This window comes from Oncorhynchus clarkii, chromosome 19 (assembly GCF_045791955.1).
Source record: "Oncorhynchus clarkii lewisi isolate Uvic-CL-2024 chromosome 19, UVic_Ocla_1.0, whole genome shotgun sequence".
Lineage (NCBI taxonomy): Eukaryota > Metazoa > Chordata > Actinopteri > Salmoniformes > Salmonidae > Oncorhynchus > Oncorhynchus clarkii.
In genome coordinates, this window is record NC_092165.1 from 38,293,394 (window position 1) to 38,321,274 (window position 27,881).

Below are 27,881 nucleotides of genomic sequence, written 5' to 3' on the forward strand. Positions count from 1 at the left end.
TCAATTGACTGGACATGATTTGGAAAGGCACACACCTGTCTATGTAAGGTCCCACAGTTGACAGTGTGTGTCAGAGCAAAAACCGAGACAGGATTGTGTCGAGGTACAGTTCTGGGCAAGGGTACCAAAAAATGCCTGCAGTATTGAAGGTCCCCAAGAACACCTGAGGCCTCCATCATTCTTAAATGGAAGAAGTTTGGAACCATCAAGACTCTTCCTAAAGCTGGCCACTCGACCAAACTGAGCAATCGGGGGAGAAAGGCCTTGGTCAGAGAGGTGACCAAGAACCCGATGGTCACTCTGACAGAGCTCCATGAGTAACTCTGTGGAGATAGGAGAACCTTCCACAAAGGGAAATGGGGATACCTAGTCAGTTGTACAACTGAATGCCTTCAACTGAAATGTGTCTTCTGCATTTAACCCAACCCCTCTGAATCAGAGAGGTGTGGGGGGCTGTCTTAGAAGGACAACCATCTCTGTAGCACTCCATCAATCAGGCCTGTATGGTAGAGTGGGACGACAGAAGCCACTCCTCAGTAAAAGGCACATGACAGCCCGCTTGGAGTTAGCCAAAAGGCACCTAAAAGACTCTCGGAACATGAGAAACCAGATTCTCTGGTCTGATGAAACCAAGATTGAACTATTTTGCCTGAATACCAAGCGTCACGTCTGGAGGAAACCTGGCACCACCCCTACGGTGAAGCATGGTGGTGGCAGCATCATGCTGTGGGTTTTTCAACAGCAGGGATTGAGAGACTAGTCAGGATCAAGGGAAAGATGAACGGCGCAAAGTACAGAGAGATCCTTAATGAAAACCTCCAGAGCGCTCAGGACCTCAGACTGGGGTGTAGGTTACCTTCCAACAGGACAACGACCCTAAGCACTCAGCCAAGATAAAGCAGGAGTGGCTTCGGGACTAGTCTCACTCAATGTCCTTGAGTGGCCCAGCCAGAGCCCAAACTTGAACCCGATCGAACATCTGTAGAGAGACCTGAAAATAGCTGTGCAGCGACGCTCCACATCCAACCTGACAGAGCTTGAAAGGATCTGCAGAGAAGAATGGGTGAAACTCCTCAAATACATGTGCGCCAAGCTAGTAGCGTCATACCCAAGAAGACTTGAGGCTGTAATCGCTGCCAAAGGTGCTTCAACAAAGTACTGATTAAAAGGTCTGAAATACTTAATTGTGATATTTTAGTTTTACATTTTTTATACATTTGCAAAAAAATATTAAAGCCTTTTTTTGATTTGTCGTTATGGGGTAATGTGTGTAGATTGATCAACAACAACAAAAATATTTTAGAATAAGGCTGTAACAAAATGTGGTAAAAGTCAAGGGGTCTGAATACTTTCCGAATGCACTGTAGTTTACCCAATAGCAGTTTTTCATTTTAACATGGTTGGTCCATTTTGTAAACATTTTACGAACAGAATGGCAGGGTCGGGATGAGAAGCATAATTTCCAAGCAGTTAAAACCAGTGTAACCAAAGCTGTGATGTATTCATTAGTTATGTCGTAGCAAATTTTCAAAGATTCATTACAAGCTCAAAACATTTTAACAAAAATAACAGATATAGGCCTCCCGAGTGGCACAGTGGTCTAAAGCACTGCAGTGCTAGCTGTGCCACTAGAGATCCTGGTTCGAGTTCATGCTCTGTCGCAGCTGGACGCGACCGGGTGGGAGTTGTGTCAAGATGCAGTGCGGCTTGGCTGGGTTGTGTTTCGGAGGACGCATGGCTCTTGACCTTCGCCTCTCCCGAGTCCCTGCGGTAGTTGCAGCGATGGGACGGGACTGTAACTACCAATTGGATACCATGAAATTGGGGAGAAAAGGGGGTTAAAAAAAGACATGACAATAACGTGGCTATTTGCATGATAATTTATTGTTACCCCAAATTCCATAATCGTCACAGCCCTACATCCAATATAGTTTAGTATTTGTAATATTTTGAATGTGACTGTATATCTTGTCACTAAAGCTGATCCATTTTCAATTCCCCTCCACAGAAACTTAGATTCCTGGCAACTTTGAGTGTTTTTTCTCTCTCTTCTCAGCTGTGTGTGACATTGGCTCGGCCTCCTTTAAGTATGACATGCGGAGGCTAAGTGAGATCCTGGCCTTCCCCAGAGCCTGGTACCGGCGCAGCATCGCCAGACGCCTCTTCCTGGGAGACCAGACCATCAACATGCCAACAGGTTGGGATGTTGGGAAATACACACCTCCTTAATAGGCCTTTGCACACTTATGGCTCCATTTTCCTCATGCAATAATTGATCAACATTTTTACTCTGTTCCCTTTCAATCTCCAACTCTGCTAATGTCGGTGACCTTTAAAACAGTATGCATTTTTCCCAAACCTGTGTTTACATTTGAAAATATGCCCTTTACCTCAACCTGCTTCTCTCCTCCAGCCTCGGGTCCTACCACCCCGGACTCTGTAGAGAACATGACCCAGCACCTGTCACCAGAATCCAGCCGTAAAGCCTACTGGAGGACCTGGGATGGTAGCACTGGGCAGTACATGCCTCAGTCCCCCAACGTGTTCTCTGACCACTCCACTGGGAGTAACATGTCCCCCGGGGGCCTGTCCTCCCACCTCAAGTCCCCAGCCCCCGGACGCACCAGGAGCGTCTCTGATTCCTCCGCCCCCAGAAGAGGTACCAGCTCAAAAATGAGTGCTCAACAACACCGAGGAACGACACGATCGGATTAAAGCGGTGTTATAGCTGTTTTTTTTAGTTTAGTGTAGAGATTATTTTCACAACGTAGGCTTAAAATGCAGTAGGAATAATGAATGAATACTATATCCCTCATTTATACTTGAGCTAGTGTGTACTCTTTGACACTTTTAGATTTGGATTAACTCTCTCTAATTTAGACATACAGTGGGGAGAGCAAGTATTTGATACACTGCCGATTTTGCAGGTTTTCTTACTTACCAAGCATGTAGAGGTCTGTAATTTTTATCATAGGTACACTTCAACTGTGAGAGACGGAATGTAAAACAAAAATCCAGAAAATCACATTGTATGATTTTGAAGTAATTAATTTGCATTTTATTGCATGACATACAGTGGGGCAAAAAAGTATTTAGTCAGCAACCAATTGTGCAAGTTCTCCCACTTAAAAAGATGAGAGACGCCTGTAATTTTCATCATAGGTACACTTCAACTATGACAGACAAAATTAGGGGGAAAAATCACATTGTAGATTTTTAATGAATTTATTTGCAAATTATGGTGGAAAATAAGTATTTGGTCAATAACAAAAGTTTATCTCAATACTTTGTTATATACCCTTTGTTGGCAATGACAGAGGTCAAACATTTTCTGTAAGTCTTCACAATGTTTTCACACACTGTTGCTGGTATTTTGGCTCATTCCTCCATGCAGATCTCCTCTAGAGCAGTGATGTTTTGGGGCTGTTGCTGGGCAACACGTACTTTCAACTCCCTCTAAAGATTTTCTATAGGATTGAGATCTGGAGACTGGCTAGGCCACTCCAGGACCTTGAAATGCTTCTTACGAAGCCACTCCTTCATTGCCCGGGCGGTGTGTTTGGGTTGTCATGCTGAAAGACCCAGCCACGTTTCATCTTCAATGCCCTTGCTGATGGAAGGAGGTTTTCACTCAAAATCTCACGATACATGGCCCCATTCATTCTTTCCTTTACATGGATCAGTCGTCCTGGTCCCTTTGCAGAAAAACAGCCCCAAAGCATGATGTTTCCACCCCCATGATTCACAGTAGGTATGATGTTCTTTGGATGCAACTCAGCATTCTTTGTCCTCCAAACACGACGAGTTGAGTTTTTACCAAAAAGTTATATTTTGGTATCATCTGACCATATGACATTCTCCCAATATTCTTCTGGATCATCCAAATGCTCTCTAGCAAACTTCAGACGGGCCTGGAAATGTACTGGCTTAAGTAGGGGGACACGTCTGGCACTGCAGGATTTGAGTCCCTGGCGGCGTAGTGTGTTACTGATGGTAGGCTTTGTTACTTTGGTCCCAGCTCTCTGCAGGTCATTCACTAGGTCCCCCCGTGTGGTTCTGGGATTTTTGCTCACCGTTCTTGTGATCATTTTGACCCCACGGGGTGAGATCTTGCGTGGAGCCCCAGATCGAGGGAGATTATCAGTGGTCTTGTTTGAGGTTGTGGACAGGTGTCTTTTATACTGATAACAAGTTCAAACAGGTGCCATTAATACAGGTTAAGTTACAGGTCTGTGAGAGCCAGAAATCTTGCTTGTAGGTGACCAAATATTTATTTTCCACCATAATTTGCAAATAATTTCATTTAAAATCTTACAATGTGATTTTCTGGATTTTCTTTTCTCATTTTGTCTGTCATAGTTGAAGTGTACCTATGATGAAAATTACAGGCCTCTCTCATCTTTTTAAGTGGGAGAACTTGCACAATTGGTGGCTGAGTAAATACGTTTTTTGCCCCACTGTAGGTATTTGATCACCTACCAACCAGTAAGATTTCCGGCACCTGTTAGTTTTTCTTTAAGAGGCCCTCCTGTTCTCCACTCATTACCTGTATTAACTGCACCTGTTTGAACTCGTTACCTGTATAAAAACACCTGTCCACACACTCAATCAAACAGACTCCAACCTCTTCACAATGGCCAAGACCAGAGAGCTGTGTAAGGACATCAGGGATAAAATTGTAGACCTGCACAAGGCTGGGATGGGCTACAGGACAATAGACAAGCAGCTTGGTGAGAAGGCAACAACAGTTGGCGCAATTATTAGAAAATGGAAGAAGTTCAAGATGACGGTCAATCACCCTCGGTCTCGGGCTCCATGCAAGATCTCACCTCGTGGGGCATCAATGATCATGAGGAAGGTGAGGGATCAGCCCAGAACTACACGGCAGGACCTGGTCAATGACCTGAAGAGAGCTGGGACCACAGTCTCAAAGAAAAGCATTAGTAACACACTACGCCGTCATGGATTAAAATCCTGCAGCGCACGCAAGGTCCCCCTGCTCAAGTCAGCTTATGTCCAGGCCCGTCTGAAGTTTGCCAATGACCATCTGGATGATTCAAAGGAGAAATGGGAGACGGTCATGTGGTCTGATTAGACAAAAATAGAGCTTTTTGGTCTAAACTCCACTCGCCGTGTTTGGAGGAAGAAGAAGGCTGAGTACAACCCCAAGAACACCATCCCAACAGTGAAGCATGGAGGTGGAAACATCATTCTTTGGGGATGCTTTACTCCAAAGGGGACAGGACGACTACACCGTATTGAGGGGAGGATGGATGGGGGCATGTATCGCGAGATCTTGGCCAACAACCTCCTTCACCTCAGTAAGAGCATTGAAAATGGGTCGTGGCTGGGTCTTCCAGCAAGACCCAGCCACAGCCAGGGCAACTAAGGAGTGGCTCCGTAAGAAGCATCTCAAGGTCCTGGAGTGGCCTAGCCAGTCTCCAGACCTGAACCCAATAGAAAATCTTTGGAGGGAGCTGAAAGTCCGTATTTCCCAGTGACAGCCCCGAAACCTGAAGGATCTGGAGAAGGTCTGTATGGAGGAGTGGGCAAAAATCCCTGCTGCAGTGTGTGCAAACCTGGTCAAGAACTACAGGAAACTTATGATCTCTGTAATTGCAAACAAAGGTTTCCGTACCAAATATTAAGTTCTGCTTTTCTAAAGTATCAAATACTTATGTCATACAAATTAATTACTTCAAAATCATACAATATGATTTTCTGGATTTTTGTTTTGGATTCCGTCTCTCACAGTTGAAGTGTACCTATGATAAAAATTACAGACCACTACATGCTTTGTAAGTAGGAAAACCTGCAACATCGGCAGTGTATCAAATACAGTGCCTTGCGAAAGTATTCGGCCCCCTTGAACTTTGCGACCTTTTGCCACATTTCAGGCTTCAAACATAAAGATATAAAACTGTATTTTTTTGTGAAGAATCAACAACAAGTGGGACACAATCATGAAGTGGAACTACATTTATTGGATATTTCAAACTTTTTTAACAAATCAAAAACTGAAAAATTGGGCGTGCAAAATTATTCAGCCCCTTTACTTTCAGTGCAGCAAACTCTCTCCAGAAGTTCAGTGAGGATCTCTGAATGATCCAATGTTGACCTAAATGACTAATGATGATAGATACAATCCACCTGTGTGTAATCAAGTCTCCGTATAAATGCACCTGCACTGTGATAGTCTCAGAGGTCCGTTAAAAGCGCAGAGAGCATCATGAAGAACAAGGAACACACCAGGCAGGTCCGAGATACTGTTGTGAAGAAGTTTAAAGCCGGATTTGGATACAAAAAGATTTCCCAAGCTTTAAACATCCCAAGGAGCACTGTGCAAGCGATAATATTGAAATGGAAGGAGTGTCAGACCACTGCAAATCTACCAAGACCTGGCCGTCCCTCTAAACTTTCAGCTCATACAAGGAGAAGACTGATCAGAGATGCAGCCAAGAGGCCCATGATCACTCTGGATGAACTGCAAAGATCTACAGCTGAGGTGGGAGACTCTGTCCATAGGACAACAATCAGTCGTATATTGCACAAATCTGGCCTTTATGGAAGAGTGGCAAGAAGAAAGCCATTTCTTAAAGATATCCATAAAAAGTGTAGTTTAAAGTTTGCCACAAGCCACCTGGGAGACACACCAAACATGTGGAAGAAGGTGCTCTGGTCAGATGAAACCAAAATTGAACTTTTTGGCAACAATGCAAAACGTTATGTTTGGCGTAAAAGCAACACAGCTGAACACACCATCGCCACTGTCAAACATGGTGGTGGCAGCATCATGGTTTGGGCCTGCTTTTCTTCAGCAGGGACAGGGAAGATGGTTAAAATTGATGGGAAGATGGATGGAGCCAATTACCGGATCATTCTGGAAGAAAACCTGATGGAGTCTGCAAAAGACCTGAGACTGGGACGGAGATTTGTCTTCCAACAAGACAATGATCCAAAACGTAAAGCAAAATCTACAATAGAATGGTTAAAAAATAAACATATCCAGATGTTAGAATGGCGAAGTCAAAGTCCAGACCTGAATCCAATCGAGAATCTGTGGAAAGAACTGAAAACTGCTGTTCACAAATGCTCTCCATCCAACCTCACTGAGCTCGAGCTGTTTTGCAAGGAGGAATGGGAAAAAATGTCAGTCTCTCGATGTGCAAAACTGATAGAGACATACCCCAAGCGACTTACAGCTGTAATCGCAGCAAAAGGTGGCGCTACAAAGTATTAACTTAAGGAGGGCTGAATAATTTTGCACGCCCAATTTTTCAGTTTTTGATTTGTTAAAAAAGTTTGAAATATCCAATAAATGTCGTTCCACTTCATGATTGTGTCCCACTTGTTGTTGATTCTTCACAAAAAAATACAGTTTTATATCTTTATGTTTGAAGCCTGAAATGTGGCAAAGGGTCGCAAAGTTCAAGGGGGCCGAATACTTTCGCAAGGCACTGTACTTGTTCTCCCCACTGTAGCTTTGGGGAGAATGTCGTTACATCATACATTTCCCTTCCATATAGATTCTGTGACCAAGACGTCCACGCCGTCGTTCAATAAAAACGGCAAGGCAGCCGGCCCCCAAGGGACCCCATGGGAGACACTAGTGGTGTTCGCCATCAACCTGAAGCAGCTCAACGTCCAGATGAATATGAGCAATGTCATGGGCAACAACACGTAGGTCTCCCTTTTTCCCCTCTCACGCAACACACTCTACTCTACTCCAGGGCTTTCCAACCCTATTCCTGGAGAGCTACCATCCTGTAGGTTTAAGCTCCAACCCCAGTTGTGATTAACCTGATTCAGCTTATTTACAAACTAATTATAAAATCAGGTGCGTTAGATTAGGGTTGGAGTGAAAACCAGCAGGACAGTAGCTCTCCAGGAACAGGGTTCGAGAGCCTTGTTCCACACGCTAGGGGCCAGTTTCAGTACACAGATTGTCTATTCCATCTAATTCATATCAGCACATTACCTAATGTTTATATCTGCAGGGGTTAAAGTTCTCTGTCACTGCAATGAATTTCCGTGATATGGGTTCTGGAGAGGCAATAAAAATATCCGGGGAGATATATTCCCGATGTTCAGATTAAGGGAATTATATAGTCTATAATGCGCCCCACAGCAGCGCTCAACTCAGACACCGGTGTGTAGCCTACTGTAGCTGCTGGCAAATGAAAGCAGTTTTGGCATGTGTTTAAAAAAACTGGGGATCCCAGTTTTACATTGCAATTATTTCTCTACTTCTTCAATTTCGTTATTTGTAATTGTTTTACAAATGCATTTTTACAACCGGAATTTCAAGCATGGTTTAGGCGCAGCTGCACAACAGAGCTCTTAAAGGGGGGAAATGTCGTCTTAAAAGGGCAACGACATACTTTCTAATAGAGACAAACAAAAAATTATCATTATTTCAATATTCATATTTATAATAAAATAATAATAATTTATTAAAAAAAATACAAACAGGATGTTGTGTCCAATGGGGTAAATGCAGATAGGCTGAAGCATGGGGTTTGTCTATGTAAATTGAATATAGGCACTATGCTTCATAAGTTGGGCTGCAGGTGATGATGCTTATTGCTAATAGCACATCTAATAATATAGGCCATGCATAGGCTATATGCATGGTCCAATATGCTAAAATAATTGTAACATAATTCTTACCAATTAGTTATTGGGCCCGTTTCTAACTATTTTTCTGATGATGTCAGCATAAGTTTATTTTCATACATTTTCATAAATTTTGGAGTCGAATAGTCACCAGAACTGAGCTTCTCAGTCCTTTTAAATAGGACCCCAGGTAGGACCCTGGAACCCCTAAGCAAAGGGACTGGAATTTGTCACGCTCGTAGTTTATACATGTACAAAATTATCATCTTTCCCTTAACCTCTTGAATGTAAAGTCCTCTGTTTAGGGGACTTGCGTAGTTCTGCTAGTGTTATGTGGGATGTGAAATCTCAAACCACTTGAAACTGGGATGTCCCTCCTACCATTTAATTTGCTCTTCTGACTGTCCAAGCACATGCCTGCAAGCCTTACGTCCTAGCATAGCAGGGGCAAGTGGTTTCATCACTGTAGCACATTCAGCGCTACAGTGCAGCTTGATTTATAGCCATTAATCTAAAATAATTCATAGATTTTAAACAAAAAAACACTTTCTGTTTGTCATAGACAGACAATATTAATATGAGATGAAAGGCAAGTTCCTAACGAGTTCAGGGAGATGTTCACAGTGATGTGGGCAGACGTTTTGATCGAGAGACCTTTCGAAAATATGCACATTTTCTCTAACACTAAACATACAAATATGTATTTTACAGTTATAAGGTGAAATATTATAGTTAGTCGTTTTATAATTTGATTATACTACATTTAGAAAGCATATAAGTAATTTCAAGCCTTATTCGTACAGTTTTGTTGAATAGGAAATACATCATATAAAATATTTCATATTTTTATTGTATTTGTACTGTGTACTTGAGCTTGTGCCCTCATGATAAATAACTACATTTTTGATTTACATTTAGTTACATTTAACTTGTTTAAGGTATGATGGCCATGACATGAAAGGGGAGGTTAACTTGGCCCCAGACAATCTGAGATCGACTTAAGTTTGGGATTTATTTTTGTTTTAACCCCTGTAAATCAAATCAAAGTTTATTTGTCACGTGTACCGAATACAACAGGTGTAGACCTCTCTGTGAAATGCTTACTTACAGGCTCTCACCAATAGTGCAAAAAGGTATTAGGTGAACAATAGGGAAGTAAAGAAATAAAAACAGTAAAAAGACAGTGGAAAAATAACAGTAGTGAGGCTATATACAGTAGCGAGGCTATAAAAGTAGCGTGGCTACATACAGACAACGGTTAGTCGGGCTGATTGAGGTAGTATGTACATGTAGATATGGTTAAAGTCACTATGCATATATGATGAACAGAGAGTAGCAGTAGTGTAAAAGAGGGGTTGGTGGGTGGCGGGACACAATGCAGATAGCCCGGTTAGCCAATGTGCGCGAGTATTGTTTGGTCAGGCCAATTGAGGTAGTATGTACATGAACGTATATTTAAAGTGACTATGCATATATGAAAAAACAGAGAGTAGCAGCAGTGTAAAAGAGGGATTGGGAGGGGGCACACAATGCAAATAGTCCAGGTAGCCATTTGATTACCTGTTCAGGAGTCTTATTGCTTGGGGGTAAGAATTGTTGAGAAGCCTTTTTGCCCTAGACTTGGCACTCCGGTACCACTTGCCATGCGGTAGTAGAGAGAACAGTCTATGACTGGGGTGGCTGGGGTCTTTGACAATTTTTAGGGCCTTCCTCTGACACCGCCTGGTGTAGAGGTCCTGGATGCCAGGCAGCTTAGCCCCAGTGATGTACTGGGCCGTATGCACTACCCTCTGTAGTGCCTTGCGGTCGGAGGCCGAGCAATTGCCGTACCAGGCAGTGATGCAGGATGCTCTCGATGGTGCAGCTGTAGAACATTTTGAGGATCTCAGGACCCATGCCAAATCTTTTTAGTTTCCTGGGGGGGAATAGGCATTGTCGTGCTCTCTTCACGACTGCCTTGGTGTGTTTGGACCATTCTAGTTTGTTGTTGATGTGGACACCAAGGAACTTGAAGCTGTCAACCTGCTCTACTACAGCCCCGTCGATGAGAATGGGGGCGTGCTCGGTCCTCCTTTTCCTGTAGTCCACAATCATCTCCTTAGTCTTGGTTACGTTGAGGGAAAGGTTGTTATTCTGGCACCACCGGCCAGGTCTCTGACCTCCTCCCTATAGGCTGTCTCGTCGTCGGTGATCAGGCCTACCACTGTTGTGTTGTCTTCAAACTTAATGATGGTGTTGGAGTCGTGCCTGGCCATGGAGACGTGGGTGAACAGGGAATACAGGAGGGGACTGAGCACACACCCCTGAGGGGCTCCAGTGTTGAGGATCAGCATGGCAGATGTGTTGCTACCTACCCTCACCACCTGGGAGTGGCCTGTCAGGAAGTCCAGGATCCAATTGCAGAGGGAGGTGTTTAGTCCCAGGGTCCTTAGCTTAGTGATGAGCTTTGAGGGTACTATGGTGTTTAACGCTAAGCTGTAGTCAATGAATAGCATTCTCACGTAGGTGTTCCTTTTGTCCAGGTGGGAAAAGGGCAGTCTGGAGTGCAATAGAGATTGCATCATCTGTGGATCTGTTTGGGGTGCAAATTGGAATGGGTCTAGGGTTTCTGGGATAATGGTGTTGATGTGAGCCATTACCAGCCTCTCTCGGCTACGGAGAGTGTAGCCGGAACAGCTGATGCTCTCATGCATGCCTCAGTGTTGCTAGCCTCGAAGCAAGCATAGATGTGTTTTAGCTCGTCTGGTAGGCTCGTGTCACTGGGCAGCTCGCTGCTGTGCTTCCCTTTGTAGTCTGTAATAGTTTGCAAGCCCTGCCACATAAGACGAGCGTATCTGTATCTGACAAGCTATATAAAAACTGAACAATTCTACATATAACCCTTAACAAAACAATGCCTCCTAGAAAGCAGATGTTACGTATTCATGAGGAGGTGGGTGGAACTGTTTCCCCTTGCTCTTGTTTACCTCTAGTTGGACCACCAGTGGGCTGAAGAGTCAGGGTCGTCTGTCAGTGGGTAGTAACCGAGACCGAGAGATCAGCATGTCCGTGGGCCTGGGTCGTTCCAAACTGGACTCTAAAGGCGGCGTGGTGGGGGGCAACATAGATGTCAACACCCTGGAGATGGTCTGTAAGTACAGGGATGATAAATAATGTATTAAGCCACTGGCATGTACTGTTCACTTTTTGTGCAATTCCAAATACATTGTGATGGATGTCAAATATTGTACTCTAGCCTCGGGTCTTGGCGTTTAAATGATGAACAAATTCAGCTCCAACTTAAACATCCCTGTCAAACTAGTAGAATTTGACAGGGAGATCTCTCTGCCGCACCTAACAAAACATATTTGTTTGTTGAAGCACACATCTCGGAGCACCCCAACCAGCAGCCCAGCCATAAGATCCAGATCACCATGGGCTCCACGGAGGCCCGTGTGGACTACATGGGCTCCAGCATCCTCATGGGCATCTTCAGCAACGCAGACCTGCAACTCCAGGACGAGTGGAAGGTCAACCTGTGCACTGTTGAGACCAGCCTATCAGAGAAAAGGTAAATAAGCTAGCCTACTACAGAAAATGTATAACCAAAACCCCTGTGGCTACATTCTTGTCTGTTCTAATTTTCTGACCATTTCTCACTCACTCCCTCCTTTTTTCTATCCCATCGCTCTCCCTTTCTGCCTCTCTTTCTACTTATCCTTTCCCCTCTCCAGTGAGATCTTTGTCCATGGTGACTTGCAGTGGGATATCTTCCAAGTGATCATCTCGCGCTCCACTACCCCCGACCTCATTAAGATCGGGATGAAGCTGCAGGAGTTTTTCACCCAGCAATTTGACACCAGCAAACGAGCGTTGTCCACATGGGGTCCAGTCCCCTACCTGCCCCCGAAGGCGCCGGTCATCAACATCGAGAAAGAAGCTGCAGAGCTATGTAAAAATCCGTTATCACTGGTTTCCTGGGTTTCTTTTGGTTTCGATCGAAATGCTCTTTCCCCTGCTCCTCCCCTTTCCTCTCTCTTTCGTCCCTTTTCTTCTATCGTCATTACTCCTTCTCACTCTCGTCATTGCTCTCTCTCCCAGACATGGATGCAGCCCACCATCGTCATTGGCCTGGGGTTCTGAAGGTGATCGCTGGATGCCACATCTCCCTCTTCCAGATGCCTCTCCCAGAGGACGCCGTGCAACTGGGTGGCTCCATGAGTCTCCATGGCAACCACATGACCCTGGCCTGCTTCCATGGGCCCAACTTCCGCTCCAAGTCCTGGGCCTTATTCCACCTGGAGGAGCCCAACATAGCCTTTTGGACCGAGGCTCAGAAGATATTGGAGGATGGTAAGGCTTTCAAGAGACAGAGAGGGGGATGTGGGCTAAAGCAAGTCCCCAAAATACCTCTAACATCAACCTATTTTTTATCCAATCAGGCTCCACTGATGACTCCACTTATATCGTGCAGACATTGGATTTTCATCTGGGTCACAACACCATGGTAACCAAACCCTGCGGAGCACTAGAGAGCCCCATGGCCACCATCACCAAAATCACCCGTCGCCGGCACGAAAACCCCCCTCACGGTGTAGCCACAGTCAAAGAATGGTTCAATTATGTGACTGCCATGAGGAATGAGGGTAAAGGCTACTAAATTCTACCAATGTTATATACACGGTCTACTGTTTCCCTTGACCCAATGTACTCAAGACGCCTGCCTCATTCTAATGTATCCTGTTCCCCAGAGCTATACCTCTTGCGTAACGTGGACGCCAACAACACAGAGAGTGGGGCTGCCTCCAAGAGTTCTAGCCTGCTAAGCAGCTTCCGAGGCTCATCCAGCTATAACCATGAGACAGAGACCATCTTTGCCCTACCCAGGATGCAGCTGGACTTCAAGTCCATCCATGTTCAGGATCCAGACGAACCCTCCTTGACTGGTAGGCTCAGTTGGTATTCGGTCCACCAGTATGAACAGACCACAATTAGCAATGGTATATATTTAGGGGCAACGTTGTTGTTGAAGTCCACTTGTATTGTCCTCCAATAATATTTGTCATTTTCAGTTTGTTCCCATTAATATATCTTTGTTGGAATGACTCTGTTGTTTCCCCTCTGTTTCAGACTCCAACAGTAAGCCCAAGGTGGAGTGCAGCGTGGTGACTGAGTTCACAGACCACATATGTGTCACCATGGACGCCGAGCTCATCATGTTTCTGCACGACCTGGTCTCTGCCTATTTGAAGGAAAAAGAGAAGGGTGAGAGCCCCTGAAATGTCAACAGCAGCAGCACACTATACAGTGGGGCAAAAAAGTATTTAGTCAGTCACCAATTGTGCAAGTTCTCCCACTTAAAAAGATGAGGCCTGTAATTTTCATCATAGGTACACTTCAACTATGACAGACAAAATGAGGGGGAAAAATCCAGAAAATCACATTGTAGGATTTTTTATGAATTTATTTGTAAATTATGGTGGAAAATAAGTATTTGGTCACCTACAAACAAGCAAGATTTCTGGCTCTCACAGACCTGTAACTTCTTCTTTAAGAGGCTCCTCTGTCCTCCACTCGTTACCTGTATTAATGGCACCTGTTTGAACTTGTTATCAGTATAAAAGACACCTGTCCACAACCTCAAACAGACACACTCCAAACTCCACTATGGCCAAGACCAAAGAGCTGTCAAAGGACACCAGAAACAAAATGGTAGACCTGCACAAGGCTGGGAAGACTGAATCTGCAATAGGTAAGCAGCTTGGTTTGAAGAAATCAACTGTGGGAGCAATTATTAGGAAATGGAAGGCATACAAGACCACTGATAATCTCCCTCGATCTGGGGCTCCACGCAAGATCTCACCCCGTGGGGTCAAAATGATCACAAGAACGGTGAGCAAAAATCCCAGAACCACACGGGGGGACCTAGTGAATGACCTGCAGAGAGCTGGGACCAAAGTAACAAAGCCTACCATCAGTAACACACTACGCCGCCAGGGACTCAAATCCTGCAGTGCCAGACGTGTCCCCCTGCTTAAGCCAGTACATGTCCTGGCCCATCTGAAGTTTGCTAGAGAGCATTTAGATGATCAAGAAGAAGATTGGGAGAATGTCATATGGTCAGATGAAACCAAAATATAACTTTTTGGTAAAAACTCAACTCGTCGTGTTTGGAGGACAAAGAATGCTGAGTTGCATCCAAAGAACACCATACCTACTGTGAAGCATGAGGGTGGAAACATCATGCTTTGGGGCTGTTTTTCTGCAAAGGGACCAGGACGAATCTCATGTATCGTGAGATTTTGAGTGAAAACCTCCTTCCATCGGCAAGGGCATTGAAGATGAAACGTGACTGGGTCTTTCAGCATGACAATGATCCCAAACACACCGCCCGGGCAACGAAGGAGTGGCTTCGTAAGAAGCATTTCAAGGTCCTGGAGTGGCCTATCCAGTCTCCAGAGCTCAACCCCATAGAAAATCTTTGGAGGGAGTTGAAAGTCTGTGTTGCCCAGCTACAGCCCCAAAACATCACTGCTCTAGAGGACATCTGCATGGAGGAATGGGCCAAAATACCAGCAACAGTGTGTGAAAACCTTGTGAAGAGTTACAGAAAACGTTTGACCTCTGTCATTGCCAACAAAGGGTATATAACAAAGTATTGAGATAAACTTTTGTTATTGACCAAATACTTATTTTCCACCATAATTTGCAAATAAATTCATAAAAAGTCCTACAATGTGATTTTCTGGAAAAATTTTTCTCATTTTGTCTGTCATAGTTGAAGTGTGCCTATGATGAAAGTTACAGGCCTCTCTCATCTTTATAAGTGGGAGAACATGCACAATTGGTGGCTGACTAAATACTTTTTTGCCCCACTGTATGTAGCAAACCAGAATGATTAACTGTACTTTACATGATAACTTTATATATACTGAACACAAATATAAATGCAACAATTTAAAAGATTTTACAGTTCATATAAGGAATCAGTCAAACATGCCTAATTGGTGACATGTCTGGTGAGAATGTAGTCCATGGAAGAACTGGGACATATTCACAATTCCAGGAATTGTGTACAGATCTTTGTGACACGGGGCCAAGCATTATCATACTGAAACATGAGGTGATGGAGGCGGATGAATGGCATGACAATGGGCCTCAGGATCTCGTCACGGTATCTCTGTGCATTCAAATTGCCATATATAAAATGCAATTGTGTCTGTAGCTTATACCTGCCCATAACCCCACCGCCGCCATGGGTTACTCTGTTCACAACGTTGACGTCAGCAAACCGCTTGTCCACACAACGCCATGCACGTGGTCTGCGGTTGTGTTGCCGGTTGGACGTACTGACAAATTCTCTAAAACAACGTTGGAGGCGGTAGAGAAATGAACATTAAATTATCTGGCAACAGCACTGGTGGACATTCCCGCTGTCAGCATGACAATTGAACACCTCAAAACTTAAGACATCTGTGGCAATGTGTTGTGTGACAAAACTGCACATTTGAGTGTCTTTATTGTCCCCAGCAAAAGGTGCACCTGTGTAATGATCTAATCAGCTTCTTGAAATGCCACACCTGTCATTCTCACTAACAGAAAACGAATTTTGTGCACAAAATTTGAGAGAAAAGCTTTTTGTGCATATGGAACATTTATTTTTCTTTTTTTATTGCAGCTCATGAAACATGATAACTTTCACTGATAACTTTATATAGAAAAAAAGAGCCATGTAGGTACAACTAAAATATAACTAAAGCTGAATTATAGGTGCCCTTTGTTTTAGGAACTAGTAGTCATAGAAGAACATGGAGAGCCAAGGCACTCTATAGTTTCACACAAACTCTCTCTCCCCCCCTCTTCCCTGGTCTGCAGCCCTTTTCAACCCCCGGATCTTTGCCACTCGACCTGGCCAGAAGAGCCCGACAGCCCTGCATGATGAGAACTCCACAGACAAGGAGGAAGGCATCAACTACACCACGGTGGACTGGAGAGAATTCATGTGCAACACCTGGCACCTGGAGCCCACACTCCGGTAAACCAGACCCAAGCCCTCAGACCAATAATATATGCCACTGTGCAGACACTTTTTGTTAACTCGAAATGACACAACGACAAGGTTCCAGTTTAACAAAGTTTACTATACTGTATGAACACACTCCAAGGTAGCCATTCCACTCAAGGCTATGTCCATCAACATCAAGACTTCCCGTGCAGGCGCACTCTTGACTGAGTGATAGCCCTGTAATAACAGAAATATAGGGATACTTAAAACGTGAACTTAACACTTTTATCCAAACTAACAATACAGTACCTTTGTAGTATGTGTAATCGATCCCTGTGTTTTGTGACTCCTTAACCCCTCACCTGAGCATTTCAACTACTCCATAAGCCCACTTTTAGGCCTATACCCTAAACGTAAACCCTTTTGTCCATACATCTGTGGGTTTCTTGACTCAGTCTTAATTATCAATTTCCGTAGGCTCATCTCCTGGACAGGACGGAAGATCGATCCTGTCGGCGTGGACTACATTCTGCAGAAGCTAGGCTTCCACCACGCAAGGACTACAATTCCCAAATGGCTCCAGAGGGGGGTGATGGACCCCCTGGACAAGGTCCTCTCTGTCCTCATCAAGAAACTTGGCACGGCCCTGCAGGACGAGAAGGAGAAGAAGGAGAAGAAGGAGAAGATGGGACGAGACAAAGACGAGCACTAACTCATACAGCCATATGTTCTAACACAACACTTTAAAAGCTGGAGGTCAGACAGTAAATCCTCAAAGAACAAAACACTGGATAACTGGAAACACTGGATATTTCCTTGACTACTGTGCATTTGTCATAGGTGCATTTACCGCTAAGCCGTGTGCATTTAAGCATAGATGTTTACAGTGGTGCATGCCACTATGAGTTTTGACTGAAAGTTTTGCACTGTTTTTAATGTATATTTTGAACAAAGTAGTAAGTGAAGTCTTATTTGGCTGCTTGAAATGATAACCGTGAAAAACCCCAACATGGATTATATGCTATACATGCTTTATATGGTGTTATCAGAACAAATTGAAGACATTGTTTATTATCCTTCTTTGGAGGTTCATAAACTTTTTCTGTGGGGGGTACTTCTAAATCATTGCCTGTGCTTTGTTTACAATGGAACAAACACATGGTAAGGTTGGAAAGAGCAATATCATCAGTTTTTCTAAATTCATCCCAATGACAACGTTTTTTGAAGATGGTTCCTATTAACAAAAAAGCATTGGATCGTTCAGATCCACTTAGGTCAATCTAAAACGTGATAAGATGTATTGTAACGATAAACAATGGTTAATTTTTTTTATTTATCTTAATTTAATGGGTATCTGAAATGTATAGTCTATAACCCATGTGTGCTGGGTGTGTCAAGCCTGTTTTTGTTTATATGTGCAATAGACCAGTGTATATAAAATAACTGTGAATTTCTTAAATGTGTTGATTTCTTAACATAATAAAATCATTGCCATCCTATTTTACATCTGACTTCATTGTCTTACATAGCCTACTGTTATTTCTCAGATTTCCTAGATTTGAGGCAAGTGACAGAAGTTGTGTTGCTCTCTAAATATGCTTTACCTTGGTTTCTGAGCTAATTCCACATGAAGTATTTCAACTTTTGAAAGATATTCCAGTGGCTTTGATCCAGATCTTTGTATCAGCCTGCCTAATTTCACTACCTCAGTCGTATCTCCTCACTCAGATCCCCTCATTGTGAGGCAAGTTCTCATTTGTTTAATGCTGTGTATTTTTTTTTTTTCATTTTTGATTGTGCGTTGGTAAGGAAGGAAAAGACTGGCAGAATTAAGTGATGGAAAAGGTGGTCTTGCTTTGTGATGTTGACTGATATTGCTGCACCATTTTACCTGGGCCTCCGATAACTGTGTGCGTGCGCGAGAGAAAAAGTTATACAACACTCAAGACCTCTTGTGGGTTCTGTTCAGACTATCCTGCAGATTTTTTGCTACAGTTATGCAAACTTTCAAAATACAGAAATCATTCGGGGCTCATTTCTGTATTTTGAAAGTTACGTATCTTGAAAACTTGATTGCTGACAAGTAAAACATTTTGGGACTATGTCAATAATGTACTAATGAAACAAATACCAATAGATCGTTTTTGGGTGGGGTTTTCTTTTAAGTAGGGAAATTGTTTAAATGAGGACAGCTAGTTAAATTAAACAACGACAAAGGGACTCTAAACCTAAGTATTTTGATTGAAAGTCGGACTCCATTAGGCTACATGGTGTGTTCTAACTAACAACAGTAGATAAATGGTCCACAAAGGTACTCAAACCATCACTCTTCAGGTCGTGAATCCATTAGGCCACGCAGTCTCTGATAACAAGATACATGGTTTATGTATGAAAAGTGTCTAAATGAAGAAAACTAGTAATATTTATCAACTTCGAAGAAACACTATCACTCAATCTTCTGATGCCTAATCAGATGCCTTATCGATAAGGCACACAAACTGAATAACAAACCTAAATACCAATATCCTACCTTTTCCCTGCAACAAGAGACATGTCAGGTTCCCGATTTCCCTACATAAGACATGTCTCTTGTTGCTTTCATACTAAAACGCTGTGTATTGTTTTTGCTGTAAGCTTCTCTACAAAAGGCTACAAAATAATAATGGAAGGTGTGAATGACCGGTCAAATATCAACGCCATTCTGAAACACCATGAGGGTAGTCCTGAACACACAGACAATATGATTAAGTGGAGAGAACTTGATCTGCGCCTAAATCGGGGACAGACTCTTGACCAGATACAAATTACAATTTTGGAGGCTGAAAGAAAAAGATGGCGGGACATCCTTACACATTTAATAAGTATCACCCAGTCTCTGGCTGAAAGAAACCTAGCATTCAGGTTCTTTCTCCTGCTATACTCGTTTTACTGTAGATATAGGTACTTTTGTATCTGTTTCCTCCAGCATCTTCACAGGTCCTTTGCTGTTGTTCTGGGATTGATTTGCACTTTTCGCACCAAAGTACGTTCATCTCTAGGTGACCGAATGCGTCTCCTTCCTGAGCGTTATGACCGCTGCGTGGTCCCTTGGTGTATATACTTGGATACTATTGTTTGTACAGATGAACGTGGTATCTTCAGGCGTTCGGAAATTGCTCCTAAGGATGAACCAGACTTGTGGAGGTCTACCATTTTTTTTCTGAGGTATTGGCTGATTTCTTTTGATTTTCCCATGATGTCAAGCAAAGAGGTACTGATTTTGAAGGTAGGCCTTGAAATAAATCCACAGGTACACCTCCAATTGACTCAAATTATGTCAATTAGCCTATCAGAAGCTTCTAAAACCATGACATAATTTTCTGGAATTTTCCAAGTTGTTTAAAAGCACAGTCAATTTAGTGTATGTAAACTTCTGAACCACTGGAATTGTGATACAGTGGATTATAGGTAAAATAATCTGTAGTAAACAATTGTTGGAAAATTAGATGTAGATGTCCTAACCGACTTGCCAAAACTATAGTTTGTTAACAAGAAATTTGTGGAGTGGTTGAAAAACTAGTTTTAATGACTCTAAACATTAGATATTCAACTGTAGATATTCCATAAAAAATCTGCCGTTTTCAGCAACAAAAGTAATTTACAACATTAACAATGTCTACACTGTATTTCTGATCAATTTGATGTTATTTTAATGGACAAAAATGTGCTTTTCTTTCAAAAACAAGACATTTCTAAGTGACCCCAAACATTTGAACGGTACTATACATATATATTTGTTTTTGATACTTCAAGGGGTCTTAAAATTCAAAATCAAATAGCTAAATTATCCTTTGTATGACCTTAAAACAATTACATATAGTTTAGTAGATTGCCAAGCAACAGAAGAGGGAGGAGCTCCGGAGGCTTAGAGAGGAGGAGGGGCCACAGGGATCAGTTAGACTGGACACACCCCAGGACCACAGACTGGACAGACAGGTACACACCATAAACACACATAGCAGAGCACCAATAGTCACATCAAATAAAATCACATACAATCCCGCTTCTAATGACCAGTCATTATGTTAATCCCAAGTGAGTACATCTTCCTCTCTCCCTCAGTCCAATTTGATATAGCGTTTTGTTGGCATTATGAAATATGCAAATATTGCATAAGAGTCCCTGTAGCCAATAGACTAGTATGGTTTGTATCTGATCCACATTAGGAAAAGCATGGAGAAATTGATTTTAGAATAAATTACAACCAATTACCTCTCCTACTCTCTCCATCTCTCTCTCACTCTCTCCTTCACAGACACCAAATTACCACACTCCCCTTCAGCCACACTGGGATGGTAGTCATGGCAACATCGATGCTAATCTCCAGTGGACACGGAAAGAGAGAGGCAGAAAGTGAGGAGGCTGGTTTGTGCTTCATCCCTCCCTCATCCCTTTAATTTTTAAATACTTATATTTGCTCCTCCTCTACCCCTTACACTCTCTCCCAACTCCCACTCATATCTACCTCCTCTCTCTCCCTCATTCTCTCCATCTCTCCATCTCTTCTCCCCTCCCCTTACTCTGGCAGAGCTCACACACACACACATATATGTTATGGGTGATTAGGATGGCTGAGCTGTTGGCCAGAAGCCTTCTGAGGGAGAGAAGAGTGGGGGGTTGGAGAGAGTGTGTGTGTATAGATGTGTAGATTTTGTATCTAGATTTACCACTAGGAGGCAGAGTGTGTTGAGTTTAGCAGCGCAGAGGGCTCAAGCAGCTGGGAGGAGCAGACGGCTCATAGGCTGCTGTGGTGTGTGTGTGTGAGTTGATCAGTGGAATGAAGCGCACGGACAGACAGTCAGAGAAGCAGGCGGTGGAAGGCTGAATTGTTACCACAGCTCCACATGGATGAGGATAAATTAATTTGATTATCACACAATTACTTCTCAGCACACACACACCCCCCCACACACACACACACACACACACACACACACACAGGTCTGTTAGCTGGAAGATGCTGCATTAACTCATAACAAGCCACTGTCTCCCTAGATGACCGTGGTGAGTCAGCCATGCAGGAGATGCAGAGGGCGAGAGAGAGAGGGGGATGAAGAGAGGCTAGAGGAGAAGAGGAACAGGAACAGATTCCACAGCTGCTGCTGGTCGCGAGGAGCACCTGGTATGAGAGGGGATAGAGTGTTTCCTAGAGAGGAGGAGGGATGGAGAGGAGGCTGTCGTGCAGTGACAGGCTCTGATGGCTCCTCGCTCCCTGGGAGAGTCAGAGACAAAAACACAGCGGCTGAGGAGGGACAGGAGGTATTTGGAAAGTGAAGTGGGATCAGAGGAGGAGTGTGTGTTTTGGTTTGGGACGAAAGGATTGGGAGTAACATGGCCGCTCAGTCTGATGGAGGGGGATGGGGAGGAATGGGGGAGGGGGTGTTTGATGGAGACACAGAGGGAGACTGTCAGCCTCTGGAATCTGCAGCCATTCACATCTGTCTCTGTTGCCACTCTGCTGTCTGCTATTGGGGCTGTCGCTCCAACTGCCTGGGAAACCTGCTGGGGGAGGACACTACTGGGTAAGTGTGTGTGTGTAGTATGATAATTGTCTCTGCTATTCTCATTTTTACCCTTTTACCATTATTATTATGATCATTCCTATTATAGAGGGATTGGAGGGACCGGAGTTGGCAGGGGTAACGATTTAAGGGAGACTCGCTGCCCGCCAGAGGAGGGCCTGTGGCTGGACTGCCTCTGGCTGATCCTGGCTCTTCTCGTCTTCTTTTGGGATGTGGGAACAGACCTACTTCTCGCTGCGGACTACTACACCAGACAGGACTATCTGTGGTTTGGTCTGACGCTTTTTCTTGTGCTGGTGCCGTCAATGGTAGTTCAGATCCTGAGCTTCCGCTGGTTCATCCAGGACTACAGCGGAGAGTGTCTGACAACCTGGCTGGGGACAGTGGACTGCAGCAAGGGAGGAGAGAGAGAAAAGCTGACCAGGCGAGGGCCAGCCGAACAAAGATGGATTTATCCCGGGACAGACCGGGTAAGAGTGGCCTCAGTGTGGCTGTGGCAGATCACCATACACATTCTACAGCTGGGACAGGTCTGGAGGTAAGGACAGAGCATGTCACCCTGTTCTCTCCTCCTCTACTGTCCATACAATAGACCACATGTTCACCTCGCCTCACACACACTTTATGTGAGTTTGCCTGCATGCATCTGTGTTTGCAGTTTACCTCCCTTAGATAATATTTGTATTATTATTTTTTTTTAATTATCTTTATTTAACCAGGTAGGCTAGTTGAGCACAAGTTCTCATTTACAACTGCGACCTGGCCAAGATAAAGCAAAGCAGTGCGACAGAAACAACAACACAGAGTTACACATGGAATAAACAAGCGTACAGTCAATAACACAATAGAAAAAAAAGAAAGTCTATATACAGTGTGTGCAAATGGCATGAGGAGGTAAGGCAATAAATAGGCCATAGTAGCAAAGTAATTACAATTTAGCAGATTAACACTGGAGTGATAGATGAGCAGATGATGACGAGCAGATGATGGTGTGTAAGTAGTGATACTGGTGTGCAAAAGAGCAGCAAAGTAAATAAAAACAATATGGGGATGAGGTAGGTAGATTGGGTGGGCTATTTACAGATGCAGCGATCGGTTAGCTGCTCAGATAGCTGATGTTTAAAGTTAGTGAGGGAAATGTAAGTCTCCAGCTTCAGCGATTTTTGAAATTCGTTCCAGTCACTGGCAGCAGAGAACTGGAAGGAAAGGCGGCCAAAGGAGGTGTTGGCTTTGGGGATGACCCGTGAGATGTACCTGCTGCAGCGCGTGCTACGGGTGGGTGTTGTTATCGTGACCAGTGAGCTGAGATAAGGCAGACCTTACCTAGCATAGACTTATAGATGACCTGGAGTCAGTGGGTCTGGCGAGGAATATGTAGCAAGGGCCAGCCGACTAGAGCATACAGGTCGCAGTGGTGGGTGGTAAAAGGCGCTTTGGTAACAAAACGGATGGCACTGTGATGGCATCCAATTTGCTGAGTAGTGTATTGGAAGCTATTTTGTAGATGACATCGACGAAAGTCGAGGATAGTTAGGATAGTCAGTTTTACTAGGGTAAGTTTGGCGGCGTGAGTGAAGGAGGCTTTGTTGCGAAATAGATAGCCGATTCTAGATTTGATTTTGGATTGGAGATGTTTGATATGAGTTTGGAAGGAGAGTTTACAGTCTAGCCAGACACCTAAGTATTTGTAGTTGTCCACGTATTCTAGGTCAGAACCGTCCCGAGTAGTGATGCTAGTCAGGCGGGCAGGTGCGGGCAGCGAACGGTTGAAAAGCATGCATTTGGTTTTGCTAGCGTTTAAGAGCAGTTGAAGGCCACAGAAGGAGTGAAGTATGGCATTGAATCTCGTTTGGAGGTTAGTTAACACAGTGTCCAAAGAAGGGCCAGATGTATACAGAATGGTTTCGTCTTCGTGACACTCTTGTTTGGGTCTAGCTTTCCAATTTTTAGGGATCTCGGACGAAATGAAAGAGAAGTTGAACAGACTGGTAATAGGGGTTGCAACAATGGCGGCAGAAAGAGAGGGTCCAGATTGTCTGGCCCAGCTGATTTGTACGGGTCCAGGTTTTGCAGCTCTTTCAGAACATCTGCGATCTGGATTTGGGTGAAGGAGAAGCTGGCGAGGCTCGGGCAAGTAGCTGTGAGGGGTGCAGAGCTTTTGGCCGGGGTTGGGGTAGCCAGGAGGAAAGCATGGCCAGCCGTAGAGAAATGCTTATTGAAATTTTAGATTATCATGGATTTATCGGTGGTAACCGTGTCGCCTAGCCTCAGTGCAGTGGGCTGCTGGGAGGAGGTGCTCTTGTTCTCCATGGACTTTACAGTGTCTCAAAAAATTTGGGGAGTTAGAGCTACAGGATGCAAATTTCTGTTTGAAAATGCTAGCCTTTGCTTTCCTGACTGACTGTGTGAATTGGTTCCTGACTTCCCTGAACAGTTGCATATCGCGGGGACTATTCGATGCTATTGCAGTCCGCCACTGGATGTTTTTGTGCCGGTCAAGGGCAGTCAGGTCTGGAGTGAACCAAGGGCTATATCTGTTCTTAGTTCTACATTTTTTGAAAGGGGCATGCTTTTTTAAGATGGTGAGACGTGAATAGCTTTGCTTTTGTGTGAGTGAAAGTCTAAGATCGAAATAGGGGGTGTTTATGTTTGTCCTGTTTCAGTGCATGTACAAGTGGGTAACCTGTAAGTGTGAGGTAAGAAATGGAAATTAGTTTTTGCATATCCCAAGTCCCCCTGAGACACCCTTGGAGAGTGAGGTCAAGGCCAGAGATCAGCCATTATTGATGGCGACCTTGGAGCAATTGGGGGTTAAGTGCTTTGTTCAAGGACAACGGCAGATTTTTCACCTATTCGTCTCAGGGACTTGAACTAGCGACCTTTTTAGTAACTGGCCCAACACTCTTTACCAGTAGGCTACCTGCCACCCACGCACGACGCACGCACGCACTACGCACCTACGCACACACACACACACACACACACACACACACACACACACACACACACACACACACACACACACACACACACACACACACACACACACACACACACACACACACACACACACACAGCTCTAAAAACAGGCAACACTGAATTACAGTCAGTAGCATTAGCAAGGTTACTCAAACAATCCAAATGGCCATATAAGCGACAAAGGGCACATGTGCAGAACATGGGCAGAAGCTGCACTGACCTGAATAAAGCTTATTTCCCCACTGTTTTGTAAAACAGTTTTAAACTATTTGGGCTCAATCGATTTTCATCTTCTCTTGCGTTTGCGCTACACCCAGGACTGAACACCAATAGTCAAAGCCCCCCCAACCACACACACACACACACTCTCTCGCTCCCGCTCTCTGTCAGATTAATCTTTAATGGCCTAGGTGCCTGAGGGAGATGTTGAGTGGGTTTAAGAGCGTGTGTGTGTGTGATGGGGGTTGGGAGGCAGCTCAGTGATTTGTAAATGAGAGTTGTCTGAGGAGCGTTTGGACCGTCCACGTTTGTCTAGTAATGCACTGAGCATTCAAATACATGGTGGGGTGGGGGCTCTGACTGACTGGATGACACCTGTATGACTGTTTGACACACACACCGGGTTGTGTGGTTTCTTGCATGTTTTTATAAAGGCTCACAGTGAAAATAACAACCCTGCTCCTCCCCAGTGGTGTGTGTCTGCATGTGTGCCCATGTGTAACACTTCCCCTAATGGTGTGGCCTGTCCCAAAGAGTGGTGGTGTATGTGTGTGTGGAATGGTTCAGTCTGATTGAGATAGATCACTGTGAGATGGAGCGACGGAGTAGAAGGAAGAGAAAGAAGAGCTTGAACACACATAACAGTAGTGAAGGGGGAGGGGACTGAGGGAGAGAGTGAAAGGATGGATAACAACAAACTTTTTACGCAAATTAAACACAAATCAATAAGTTATCTCTCTCTTCTTCCTCTGTTGTGATGTGGCATTTTTCAGGTTTCTCTGGTGAAATGTGTGTCTGCATGTGTGTGTTTCTAAGTGGCCAGTGAATTATTGATGTCATGAAATTTGCTCATATGATGCAGCCCAGATGGTTGAATGAGCATGACTACGCACATGCATACACACAAACACACACACCCTTCGTAATTGATATTATTCATTCAAACAGGTTCTATCTCTCTCTCTCTCTGGGCCATGATGGCGGTATTACAGGGACCATGATGATTGGCGTCTCACCTCCAACTTCTGACCCCCAGGTATATCCGTACGTTGTACCTGGGTATCCAGTCCCACCGTATGAAGGAGCTTAAGGAGGCCCAGAGGAGGTTCTACTGGGCCATGATGTTTGAGTATGCAGACGTCAACATGCTGCGGCTACTGGAGACCTTCCTGGAGTCAGCTCCTCAACTAGTACTACAGCTCTGCATTATGATACAGCAGAACCGTGCTGAGACTCTACAGTGTACGTATACACATACAGTTCACACACAGTACACATTACACACACACTCACTCTTCAACTAGTATTACCAAGATGAGAATCAATCCCTCTCTCTCTAGGTATATCTAGTCTAGGCTCTCTTCTGTCTCTATCCTGGGTGTTGGCTTCGTACCACAAGCTCCTGCGTGACTCCAGGGACGACCAGTGCAGTCTGAGTTACCGCGGTGCCCTTCTCCACCTTCTCTGGCGCCTCTTCACCATCTCCTCCCGCGTTCTCTCTCTCGCCCTCTTCGCCTCCCTCTTCCACCTGTACTTTGGCATCTTTGTGGTGCTCCACTGGTGTGGCATGGCACTGTGGGTGGTGCATGGAGGAACAGACTTCTGTATGTCTCGCTGGGAGGAGGTGCTATTTAACATGGTGGTGGGGATCGTCTACATCTTCTGTTGGTTCAACGTCAAGGAGGGACACACCAGGGGACGCATGGTTGCTTACTACTCTGTGGTACTGGCTGAGAATACACTTCTCACCGGACTGTGGTATGTAGACAGACAGACACACCTAGGTGTTTTATCATCTAATAGGTGTATCTATCTTAATCAGTGCAGAGACAAATGTGTGTGCGTGCATATCATAATAGTTGCATGTGTGTGTGTTACAGGTATGTGTATCGTGACCATTCAGACACAGACAACTACGCGGTGCCAGCGTTGTGTGGTGTCTACCTGTCCTTTGCGGGTGGAGTACTGGTGATGCTTCTATACTACGGCCTTCTCCACCCCTCACACACACACCCCACCCCGGCCTCAACCTGCTGTGACGAGCTGCTGTGGGGTAACCTCCTGCCCCCCTCCTCCACGCCAACCGCAGCCCATCTGGCCACCCCTTCCCACAGTGATGACGTCATCGCAGACAGCTGTCTGCCGGTGTTCCAGGTGCGTTCAGAGCCCCCCACCTCACGCCACTTCGAGGGTCCTCTGATAAAGATTGACATGCCCAGGAAACGTTACCCGGCCTGGGACGCTCACTACGTGGACAGACGGCTGCGAAGAACCATCAACCTACTGCAGTACCTGACACCTGCAGCCGCAGGCATTCGATACAGGGACAGATCTCTGCTCTATGAACTACTGCAGTACGAGTCTTCTCTCTGACACATATATACATATACATGCAGTTGAAGTCAGAAGTTCACATACACTTAGGTTGGAGTCATTAAAACTTGTTTTTCAACCACTCCACAAATTTCTTGTTAGACTATAGTTTTGGCAAGTCGGTTAGGACATCTACTTTCTGCATGACA

At 44.5% G+C, this 27,881-nt stretch overlaps 2 protein-coding genes across 9 annotated transcripts in view; both read left to right on the top strand.

Annotated features, from left to right (window-relative positions):
• LOC139375134 (bridge-like lipid transfer protein family member 1) overlaps window positions 1-18,104 on the top strand; it is a 129,452-nt gene extending 111,348 nt beyond the window's left edge. For all 8 annotated transcript variants that reach the window (XM_071116621.1, XM_071116622.1, XM_071116624.1 and 5 more), the window contains 12 exons: window positions 2,057-2,197; window positions 2,414-2,659; window positions 7,527-7,680; window positions 11,589-11,746; window positions 11,977-12,166; window positions 12,330-12,547; window positions 12,697-12,948; window positions 13,038-13,241; window positions 13,347-13,541; window positions 13,726-13,860; window positions 16,471-16,630; window positions 17,078-18,104. In XM_071116621.1, coding sequence (XP_070972722.1) covers window positions 2,057-2,197; window positions 2,414-2,659; window positions 7,527-7,680; window positions 11,589-11,746; window positions 11,977-12,166; window positions 12,330-12,547; window positions 12,697-12,948; window positions 13,038-13,241; window positions 13,347-13,541; window positions 13,726-13,860; window positions 16,471-16,630; window positions 17,078-17,312 — 2,288 coding nt within the window. In that variant the 3' untranslated portion in view covers window positions 17,313-18,104. The remainder of the gene's footprint in view (window positions 1-2,056; window positions 2,198-2,413; window positions 2,660-7,526; window positions 7,681-11,588; window positions 11,747-11,976; window positions 12,167-12,329; window positions 12,548-12,696; window positions 12,949-13,037; window positions 13,242-13,346; window positions 13,542-13,725; window positions 13,861-16,470; window positions 16,631-17,077) is intronic.
• Window positions 18,105-21,970: 3,866 nt separating this feature from the next.
• LOC139374244 (XK-related protein 6-like) lies at window positions 21,971-27,768 on the top strand. Its single transcript, XM_071115272.1, has 5 exons — window positions 21,971-22,161; window positions 22,250-22,699; window positions 26,396-26,601; window positions 26,700-27,117; window positions 27,240-27,768. Exons 1-5 carry the CDS (start codon window positions 21,971-21,973, stop codon window positions 27,730-27,732), a joined length of 1,758 nt encoding a protein of 585 aa, XP_070971373.1. The 3' UTR covers window positions 27,733-27,768.
• Window positions 27,769-27,881: the final 113 nt, after the last annotated feature.